Here is an 11,910-nt window from a genome sequence, read left to right as displayed (position 1 = left end):
AAGTTCTAGCGAAGGATCTAGACTACAAAGAAACAAAAGTTGTACAACTACAGTATGTGCTATAAAGGAAATAACTAGGATGATGTAATAGAGACTAATGGGGGAGGCCCTTCTGAAGAAGTAATAATTGGTGCTGAGATTTAAAGGTGGCAAGGAGCCCAGAGAGAAGCTATCAAGAGAACATTGTGCCCATTCAAGTCACTGACATTATCACTCCTAATCTATGCTCTGCTTCATTTCCTTTTTCTCCTTGTTTCCTATGTTCTTTCTTCCATGTCAAGAAGCTGGTCTTTTCTAGAAATCAGAAGTTAATCAGAATATTTTTGCTATATTTGTCAAATCTTGAAGTCTCTTTAGTGTGTGGTTTTGTTATTTCCCAATTGGCAAGGTTCTAATAAACAGCACTTTTGATGAGGTCATTTTAGTTGCACACACTTGTATAGCATCAGTTTTTTTCAGATGTTCAAAAGAAATTAATAAGCCAATTCAGATAAAATTGGTCTCTGATGAAGTGCTCAATTCTTAGCTTGAAGCAATATTGCCTGTATGATTTAAAGATCTAATTCTCTTTGGGCAGTTCTGTTGAAAAATATTTGGAGACACCAAATAGCAAATGACCAAATGCACAAAATTCTGCATATTTAAAAAGGAAAAAAAAAAAACAACTTTGAGGATTAATAGTAAATTCTCTGCAAGATAAAACAGTAACAACTATGATTTTATAAATTTTTTTCATAAATATGAAATAATTGTTCAAAATTCTAAAATAGTTCTTTATTAATAAGGTACATTATAAATATATATCTTAAAATTTACAAGTTAGGTAACCCCCAAAATTAACTGTCATTTTTTCATATAATCATTGCACAGAAGTAATATATGTAATTTCTTGGCTTACTAGTAATACTAGTCACTTGAAACAACATCCTTAAGGTTTGTGATTCACTTTTTAGAATTTAATAGAAGATAGTCAATATCCTGAAGGATTTCAGAGGTTTTTTTCAATGCCACTGATACTCTCTTTTCATTAACTTCTTCCAGCAAGGTTTCTGAAGGTTTTGGTTCATAATGATCAGATGACTGTTCATTTTCTTTGTTGGAAATCTGGTTTAGGATACCACTATTCTCCAGTAACACTAAGTTGCTTAGTTAAGGAGTTTTTCCCCAAAATTTTCATTATATAAGTACTTTTAATTTCAGAAAGCCTGTCTTCATATTAAAATATTATTTCTCTGTTAGGAAGGTCTCTTGGATTCATAATAGATTTGGTACTTTAGAACTTATCAAGTCTACCCCTTATTGATAAAGAAACTAGTTAGAGTAGAAGAGAAGAAGAAAGGAAAGAGTAGGTATGTGTGTGTATTTGGATGGAAATTTGGTGATAGGAGATGAAAGAATTAAAATCTCAACATTCCTTTAAGTGAAGAAGTGATATGGGACTAAAAGAACAAAAGAGTGACAGGAATATAAATAATCTATGCATTGTATTTTTTAATTTAAAAAAGATCTAGAATGAAAAGAAACCTGTCCTCTGTTGCAGAGCTACTTTATTATTTGAATAGGATTACAGAAAAATCATTAGATAAATTTAAATGAATGAGGTGGGAACTTACAGAACAAAAAGTTTCTTAAGAAAATGAGCCCAGTTATATGTCAACAAATTGGACAACCTAGAAGAAACAGATAAATTCCTAGAAACATACAACCTACCAAGACTGAATCATGAAAGAGAGAATCTGAATAGATCAATCACTAATAAGGAGGTTGAATCAGTAATCCAGAACCTCCAAATAAATAAGAGCCCAGGGCCAGATGGTTTCACTGGTGAATTCCTCCAAGCACTGAAAAAGAATTAATACCAATCCTTCTCAAACTCTTCCAAAAAATAGAAGTGGAGGGAGTATGTCCAAACTCATCTTTAAGTCCAGCATTACCCTGACAACCAAAACCAGACAAGAACACTGGTCAGAAAAAATTATCGGGATGCCTGGCTGGCTCAGTCAGAAGAGTATATGACTCTTCATCTCAGGGTCACAGATTCAAGCCGCATATTGGGTGAAGAGATTGCTTTTGAATAAATAAATAAATAAATAAATAAATAAATAAATAAATAAATAAATGAAAAAAAAATGTTAAAAAAAATTACAGGCCAATATCCCTGATGAATATAAATGCAAAAAAATCCTCAAAAGATTAGCAAATGGAATCAATAATACCTTAAAATGATCATATACCATAATCAACTGAGATTTATTCCAGAAATGCATGGATGTTTCAACATATGAAAATCAGTCAATGTGATACACCACATTAACAAAATGAAGGATAAAAATTACCTGATTATCTCAATAGATGTAGAAAAACTGTCAACAAACTGGGTACAGAAGGAATGTACCTCATGATAATAAAGGTCACATGACTAGCCCACAGCTAACATCATACTCAATGGTGAAAAACTGAAAGCTTTTTCTCTAAGATCAGGAATAAGACAAGGATGCCCACTCTCGCCAGTGTTATTCAACATAATGTCCTAGCCAGAGCAATTAGGCAAAAAAGAAAAGGAATTCAAGTCAGAAAAAGTAAAACTGTTTCTATTTGCAGATGATATGACATTATATATAGAAGATCCTAAAGACTCCACCAAAAACTGTTAGAACCAATAAATTCAGTAAAGTTTCATGATGTAAAATCAATGTACAAAAAATCAATTAAATACACTAATAACAAACTATCAGAAATTAAGAAAACAATCCCATTTATAATTATATCAAAAAGAATAAAATGCCTAGGAATATATTTAAGCAAGAAAGTGAAAGATCTATATACTAAGACATTCATGATGGAAACTGAAGAAGACACAAATAAATGCAAAGCTATTTTGTACTCCTAAATTAGAAGAATATTGTTAAAATGTCCATGCCACCCAAAACAATGTACAAATACAATTCAATCTCTATCAAATTCCAATAGCATTTTTCAAAGAAACATAATAAACAATCCTAAAATTTGCACAGAACCACAAAAGAACCCAAAGAGCCGAATCTTAAGAACAAAGCTGGAGGGGCGCCTGGGTGGCGCAGTCGGTTGGGCGTCCAACTTCAGCCAGGTCACGATCTCGCGGTCCGTGAGATCGAGCCCCGCGTCAGGCTCTGGGTCCAACTTCAGCCAGGTCACGATCTCGCGGTCCGTGAGATCGAGCCCCGCGTCAGGCTCTGGGCTGATGGCTCGGAGCCTGGAGCCTGTTTCCGATTCTGTGTCTCCCTCTCTCTCTGCCCCTCCCCCGTTCATGCTCTGTCTCTCTCTGTCCCAAAAATAAATAAACGTTGAAAAAAAAAAAATTTAAGAACAAAGCTGGAGGCATAATGCTTCCTGATCTCAAACTATATTCCAAAGTTATAGTAAAACAGTACAGCATGGGGATAAGGATAGACACATAGATCAATGGAACAGAATAGAGAGCCCAGAAATAAACCCACGTAATACACGGTCAATTAATTTACAACCAACGAGCCAAGAATATACAATGGGGGAAAAGATGGTCTCTTCAATAAATGGTGCTGGAAAAACTGGACCCTTATCTTACACCCTACACAAATATCAACTCAAAATGGGCTGAAAACTTGAATATAAGACTTGAAACCATAAAACCCCTAGAAGAAACCACGGGGTAAGGTCCTTGACATCAGTCTTGGCAGTGATTTTTTTGGATTTGATAACAAAGCAAAGGCAACAAAAGCAAAAATAAACAAATGGAAGTACATCAAACTTAAAAGCTTCTGCACAGCAAAGGGCACCATCAACAAAAAGACAATCTATGAAATCAGAGAATGTATTTGCAAATCATATATTTGATAAGAGGTTAATATCCAAAATACATAAAGAGCTCATACAACTAAATAGCAAAAAAAAAAAAACAAAACAAAAACAAAAAAAAAAAAACTGATAAAAAAATGGGCAGAGAAAGTGAATAGATACTTTTTCAAAGACATACAAATGGTCAATAGGTATATGGAAAAGTGCTCAACATCACAAATCATCAGGGAAATGCAAATCAAAACCACAATGAGGTCTCACCTCATATGTATTTGAATGGCTATCATCAAAAAGACAATAGTTAACAAGTGCTGGTAAGGATGTGGAGAAAAGAGAGCCCTTGTGTACCTTGGTGTCAATGTAAATTGGTGTAGACACTATGGAAAACAGTATGGAAGCTCCTCAAAAAATTAAAAAAAGAACTATCATACCATTCAGCAATTCAAATTCTGCAGATATATCCAAAGGAAATGACATCAGGATCTCAAAGAGATATCTGCATTCCCATGTTCATTGCAGCATTATTCACAATAGCCAAGATATGGAAACAAACCAAGTGTCCAGTAACAAATGAAAGGATAAAGAAGATATGGTATAGGGGCACCTGGGTGGCTCAGTCGGTTAAGCGTCTGACTTCAGCTCAGGTCATGATCTCACTACTTGGGAGTTCAAGCCCCGCATTGGGCTCTGTGCTGACAGCTCAGAGCTTGGAGTCTGCTTCAGATTTTGTCTCCGTCTCTCTGCCCCTTCCCTGTTCACGTGTCTCTCTCTCTCCTTTCTCTAATATAAAATAAAAAATTAAAAAAAAAAAAAGAGATGGTATATGTATACAATGGAATACTACTCAGCCATGAGAAATAAGGAAATCCTGCCATTTAAAACACAGAAGGATTCTGAGGGTATTATGCTAAATGAAATAAGCCAGACAGAAACACAAATACTGCAGTGTCATTTATATGTGGAATTTTTTTAAAAAGTCAAATTGATAGAAACAGTAAAAATGGTTTCCAGGGGGTGGGGGTGGATAAAATAGAGATTGGTAAAAGAAGACAAACTTCCAGCTCTAAATTGTATAAGGTCTGAGGATCTAATGTATAACATGGTGACTATAGTAGATAACCTTGTGTTGTATGGTTGAGGTTTGCTAGAAGAATGGAACTCAGAGGTTCTTACCAAAAAAAGGGTGGGGAGAGGAAGGAATAGATATAGGGCATATAGATATAGATATGTGAGGTGACATGGGTGTTCATTATTAACAAGACAGGGTAATCCTTTCACAATATGTGTGTGTCAAGTCACCACAACGTACACCTTAAATCTCTTACAATTTTGTCAGTTATACCTCAATAAAGCAGAAATTAAAAATAAAATAATTTTTAATAATAAATATCCTAAGAAAAAAGAAAGGAAAAGTCAGACATAGGTCTGTTATAATTTAGAATAGAATTATATAAGTGAAAAAGTCTCCATAGGAGACCTTAACCCTAGTTCACTGTCCCCTGCCCTATTTAAACTCACTCAAAAGTATAAATGTTGACATGATATACCTTCTATAGACAAGATATATCTTTGTTTTTTAAGTTTATTTATTTATTTTGAGAGACAGAGGGTGAGCAGGGGAGGGGCAGAGAGAAAGAGAAAGAGAGAGAGAGAGAGAGAGAGAGAGAATCTCAAGCAGGCTCTGCAGGGTCAGCACACAGCCCGACGTGGGACTTGAACTCATGAAACTGTGAGATCATAACCTGAGCTGAAAATAGTTGAATGCTTAACCAACTGAGCCACCCTGGTGCCCCTAGACAAGATATATCTTAAATTACCATCTTAAATGTTATTCAGTAAAGCTCTAGAATATATAAGTATGGATTAATATAAAGTACAGAATCATGAATTAAGCCTAGAACCTAAAGGGAGTAATTATACAGGACAGTACATTCTGTTTAAAGGATACAGTTAAACTTCTTTATCTTTTCAAGTTCAGAGGCCACAGACCTGTGCAAAAAGAAAAAAAAAAGTAAGTTAATGATAGTTGTCTGATTCTTTTATATCCACAATATTTCAAGTAAGCATACCTGATTTTTTTTTCATAAAGTTTTGAATTTTAGAAAGAAGTGCCCAGAAGTTAAGAATTCTCTTTATTTGGGTGCCTGTCTGGTTCAGCCAGTAGAGCATATGAATTCTCTCTATATTGGCTTTATTTAGTAACAAATCAACTTGATTCAACTGATAGCTATTGAGTACTTTTAAATTAAAAAAAATTTTTTGAATGTTTATTTTTGAGAGAGAGAGAGAGAGAGAGAGAGAGACAGAGCATGAGTGGGGGAGGGGCAGAGAGAGAGGAAGACACAGAATCCGAAGCAGGCTCCAGGCTCCAAGCCGTCAGCACAGAGCCTGATGCAGGGCATGAACTCACGAGCCATGAGATCATGACCTGAGCCCAAGTTGTACACTCAATTGACTGAGCCACCCAGGCTCCCTGCTATTGAGTGCTTTTAATGAATAATGTAAGTGAATAGAAGTCCTCACCTCAAGGACTTTTGAATCAGGTATTGATGTTTGAAGGTAACTGGCATTCCTGCCACAACTTAAAAACAAATTTTTTTTTTTGATGTTTTATTTATTTTTGAGAGAGAGAGACAGAGTACGAGCGGGGGAGGGGCAGAGAGGGAGACATAGAGTCTGAAGCAGGCTCCAGCTCTGAGCTGTCAGCACAGAACCCGACACGGGGCTCGAACTTGTGAAATAAGAGATCATGACCTGAGCTGAAGTCGAATGCTTAACCAACTGAGCCACCCAGGCGCCCCAACTTTTTTTTTATATAACTATTTTTTCTATTTATTTGAAGTTTTTTTATATAACTATTTTTTCTATTTGAAGTACAATAAAAAAAAATGCTACACTCTGGAAATTCAGTGGCACAGGTACATGGCCATAACTTGAGAGACATTATAAAGTTAAAAAAAAAAAAAAGAAGGAAATAAAAAGAAAAAAAATTCTCTCATGAAACTACACTATTACATACTTTTATCTGCCCAAACAGATAATTTGCAAATATTAGGTCAATAAACTGTATAACATCCATAAAAAGGTAGCTTCTTACTGAAATGCAAGAATTTAAAAGATTGGTAATCGAGGGGTGCCTGGGTGGCTCAGTCGGTTAGGCTCAGGTCATGATCTCATAATTCATGAGTTCAAGCCCCCACATCGGGCTCCATGCTGACAGCTCAGAGCCTGGAGCCTGCCTCAATTTTGCGTCTCCCTCTCTCTCTGCCCCTTCCCCCATGCTCGCTTGCTCTCTCTCTCAAAAAAAACATTAAAAAAAATTTTTTTTAAAGATTGATATCTAAACAAGAAAAGACAAAAAGAAACTGGAATGAAAATCTAGATATCACATCTAAAATCGGGGCTTTCTGTTGGAGACTTCCTACTCTTCTCTCCCTCTGCCATATCCTGCTGGAGTTCCAGGCCCCACTCCTCTGTCCACTTATCTACCCACAGATCCCGCCTGCTACAACTTTTTTAATACTCACCTGGTATACCCTCTTCTTTCCTCCTCCAAGTTTAGTCAAAGTTAAAAACCTACTAAAATCCTATCACTTCTCTGAAAGAAGTGTTCTCTCCTTCCTTGAATTTCTATAGCACTGTTAACTAATCATATACTCATTGTAATCTCTTGAACTCTTTAACCTTCTGATTTTCATACCTAGATTGTCTTTTTCAGGAGAAAGGACTTTTTTCTTTTTCTTCTGTACTTTGCACATATAAGTAAGGCCTCATTTATATGGAACCCTTCAGAAACAGATGGTTTTGGGGGGCCAAGTTTTTACAGTTGAATTAGGTGTCAAAATATAAGTATTTTCTATTAAGTTTCTTCTGGAATAGACTATTTACTCATTTCATTGTTTTCTTAAACACAGTATATTACATATTCTCTTCTCCTTGAATAGAAGGGTTAACATTATGAACATTAACGCTTACCATGTTCCACAGAAACAGACACTGGGACAAATGGTAATGGGTAGAGGGCAGAATCTCTGATGTGTGTATCCTTTCTCTTTTTCCTCATTAAGCTAGAATGAAATGTGAGTAGTGGCACACAACTAGAAAATAGTGTCACTTAACTAGCTCACTGTAAAATTAATGAAGACTTTAATATCTAAAACATCTCTCTATTCAAGTCACTAGAAAAGTCTTCACAGTTCATGGAACTTGTCTGCTTTACTGGCCTTACTACAGTGGAATGTATTCACCTCCTTGTCAATTTGTACTCTTTCGTTGAAGGATGAAAGAGATCTTTCAACATTTTAAGCATCTGTGGTAAAGACTTCCATATGACTTATTCCAAGGCCTGCTGATTATTCATCACTGAAAAACATCTTTTTTTTCCACATACGACATTTTTCTGGCTGAAAGCAACAATACAAACTACCTTTAGTACTGTTGCTCATATGATGACCCAACTTCTTATGAACTCTCTTCTGTACTATTTTTGACTAGCATCCCTATTAAGAAGTTGAATCAGTAAAAAAATAATAGAAGGTGAGCTGGAAAAAAAATACTGAAATACAATTTAGGTAGCTATCGATTGTGCAGTCATTTCTCTTCCTTCAACCCTTCTCTGACAAGAAAACAAATCAGAGTGGAGATGTGTTAGGCTTTGCAAGGGAAATGGAGCTACTGTAAGTGACTGCGACTGGACTGCGTCTCCTCTCCCTACTCTTCCTCAACTCCTTTGTCTTTCTGCTGCTCCTTTTTGCTTCCACCCGTGGCTGCTCTCACCAATATGCACTTCTCTCATGCCCTCACTTTTTAGTTGTCTTTACAGTTATCCTCTTCAAAGTCTTCATGTAAAAAGGCTAGCATCTTACAAACTTTGTCAGCTGAGCAATGAAGTGACCAATTTTATCGTCATACATAATTTCCTTTTCATCCCAACTATGTTTTTTGCTAGCTACTCGGGCAATTTTTCTGCTCCCAAACAGACTGTAGCTGAAGAATGGAGGATCTGGAAAGCCGAACCCTTAGGATACCTAACATATTCAAATAACATCTACTGATTTGATTTCGACCTCTTTCTCTAAGTCACTTAGGAAAAGGTGTTGAGAATTAGGCTTAATGTTTGTATTTTTTCACCATGCTATGCTAAGACACTTACAAACCACTTTAAAGCTTCCTAAATTGTTCCTGGTATCCCTCTTTTCCAGTACAGGTTTCTTCCACTATCCAATGGTAGAGTGTTCTATGAAAACTTTCATAAACTTAAATGGCACAAAGTGAAAAAACAATTGCCATTCATTTTTATGGAAAATGTTTTGATCATTCCCACACCCAAAACATAACTTCTCTTAACGCTTTTTCTGACACCTAAGGATCCATCTTGCTAATGGATGCACAAAATAAACTGGGATAAAGCACAAAGGCTCACAGACACAGTTCAAAGCTGTGGCAGACTGAAGCTGAGATGCTGAGTGTAGTTCTCAGGTAAGGAGCTCAGAGCTACCATGCTCCCTGCTGGGGGTGCAAGCTGCCTCCGTGTAAGAGCTTGCTGCTAAACAAATGCAGAATGCTATTTTCACTTTTTGCCTTTTTCCTTGAAAGCGAAAATACTTCTCGAATTTTTTTTGGTTAGCAAAGACAGGAACATACTCCCAAGTACTAACCAGGCCCAACACTGCTTAGCTTTCGAGGTCAGACAAGATCAGGCACATCCAGGGTGGTATGGCTGTAGAAAAATGGGGACATGCTGATGTAGTGAAGTGGCATGTGTTCATGTAAGTGAAGTGGCATAGTGCAAACTTCCAAAAAGTAGGGGATACCTGTATATTCAGAGTATGCTCTCAGTGATACTAACCTTTCTAAGGGCCTTTCTTCCTGTCATTTTTTCCACCTAGGAACTCGTAATTCCATCAAGTGTGAGCTTTTCTATTGATCACAAGATCTATTCTTATTCTTCAAAACCCACAATACACCCTAACAGATAGCATCTGCTCCATAGAAACATTTTTTCACTGTCTCCACAGGACAAAATATACTTTTTACCTCTACCCTTGCTCCCTCCCTAAAATATCTTATTCATTTCCCTAAATATTCCTTTGAAGGCCAGTTCTAGTCCCCTTGCACACTGAAGGGCACGTAGGATGGACTAAAATACTTTATTTGTTGATTTGCCAGTTGATTTGGGGGAGGTAATTAATATGATAAAAATGATTTCAAAATCAATTTTTTCTGAAAGTTAGTCAACATTTTACTTCTTTTAATATTACTAAAATTTTAAAAATTCTCCTTTAAATTTTTCCATAAAGTTTTCGGGATGAATTTATCATATAAAAAGAATCGCCCATTTTGGTAAGAAGTTTTCAATGCAGTTTTCTGAACTTCAGATAAAATAAAATACGATGTAATGTAATAAATTGGGTATCTGATTAAAGATAAATTATTTTCAAGCTTAAGCTATCAGAAAAGAGTCTCAGAGCTTACCATTTGATATTTTTAATTTTTGTGACTCTTTTACACAGATAAAGTTTAAAAGAAATATAAATACCAATTTTCTTCAAGAATAGAAGATGAAGAATGTGTGGGCATCTCTCTCTGATTAGTCTGGGTCAGGCTTCTGCACCATGATATAACTGCTGTCACATATCTAGATTGAAAACATTAAAATAAATATTTGAAAAATGAAGTTGTATAGTATTTTTAAAAACATTTTTTTAAAAGGAAAAATCATTAAGACAATTTGGGGAAAAATGATAAAGAAAAAAATTCCAAAGTGAGGCATTTACTGGTAAATTTTTTGAGTCTTTTTCAAAGCAAATGGAAAAGTTTTTTTCATTATTCATCAAGAATAAAATGATTTACTCATATTCATGATTAGTAAAGATATTTCTATAAGTTCTTTTTTAAAATTTATTTTTGAGAGAGAGAGAGAGAACATGAGCAGGGACGGGGCAGAGAGAGAGAGAAAGAGAAATAATCCCAAGCAGGCTTTGCACTGTCAGCACAGAGCCCAACACAGGGCTCGATCTCACCAACCATGAGACCATGACCTGAGCTGAAATCAAGAGCCGGATGCTTAACAGCCTGAGCCACCCAGGTGCCCCAATAAAGACAGGCTTTAAGAATCAGAACAAAGTGATACTTGGATTTCATTCAAAATTCAAATTCAAATGTCTAAATTCTCCAAAGTGAAATAAATTTCATTATGTTTTATAATGAAAATGTCTTTACACATTAAGACTAAGTGAGCATTTGCTTTCTAAAATTTAAACCAGAACACAGCCATTAATTCCCACACATATACACAAATGTATAATTATATATAATTCATTCAATATACAAAACAAGTATCAAGTTCAATAAAACAAATGATCTCAAGTGATGGCCTGAAACAAATAGTAATGTTTGTCAAAGACACTGCATTTTTTCTTATTTATTTATTTATTTATTTATTTATTTATTTATGTTGTGAGAGAGAGAGAGAGAGAGAAAGAATATGAGTGGGGAAAGGGCAGAGAGAGACAGGGAGAGAAAGGACCCCAAGCAGGCTCCATGCCATCAGTGCACAGCCCGATGCAGGGCTCAATCTCACAAACTGTGAGATCAGGCATGACCTGAACTGAGATCAAGAGTCAGCCCCTTACCTGACTGAGCCACCCAGATGCTCTGTATTTTTGAGGCAAATTATTCAACCTAGCAATGAATGTTGGAGCATTTACACCAAAATGCAATAAATCCCAACAGGAAAATAAATTCATGAGGTAAAAAAGCAATTCTTTCATGAACATTCTCAAATAAAATCACTAACATGCCGAGAACATCACAAGTAGACTGATTACAACAAATTACATAAAACCAAAAGAGAAAAAGCATGTTCATAAAAATGGATTTTAAGAATCTTCTCCATCTTAAGAAAAAGCATCACTGAATTAATTTTATTCCACGTCACAGAAATATACATAACTTTAGTTATTTGTGCAAACCTTATTTCAAAAGGTTAGGGGATTAATTAATCGGTTAACACAGCTGACCACAGTCCAACTTCCACAGCAAGACAAGTGTATCGAAAATACTCATTTTGAAAAACCACTTGAATACAAATGGAAA

General features: G+C 35.6%; 1 protein-coding gene across 2 annotated transcripts in view; it reads right to left on the bottom strand.

Moving 5' to 3' along the window:
- Positions 1-758: 758 nt before the first annotated feature.
- The window catches only part of CUNH5orf34 (chromosome unknown C5orf34 homolog), a 31,887-nt gene continuing 20,735 nt past the window's right edge, over positions 759-11,910 (bottom strand). For both annotated transcript variants that reach the window (XM_047092922.1, XM_047092932.1), the window contains 3 exons: positions 10,352-10,450; positions 5,762-5,802; positions 759-1,136 (listed from right to left, as the gene is read on the bottom strand). In XM_047092922.1, coding sequence (XP_046948878.1) covers positions 943-1,136; positions 5,762-5,802; positions 10,352-10,450 — 334 coding nt within the window. In that variant the 3' untranslated portion in view covers positions 759-942. The remainder of the gene's footprint in view (positions 1,137-5,761; positions 5,803-10,351; positions 10,451-11,910) is intronic.

This window comes from Lynx rufus, unplaced genomic scaffold, assembly GCF_022079265.1.
Source record: "Lynx rufus isolate CCGP_SWC_20201006 ecotype Redwood Valley unplaced genomic scaffold, mLynRuf1.p SCAF_1, whole genome shotgun sequence".
Lineage (NCBI taxonomy): Eukaryota > Metazoa > Chordata > Mammalia > Carnivora > Felidae > Lynx > Lynx rufus.
This window is presented reverse-complemented; position numbering and strand designations above follow the sequence as displayed.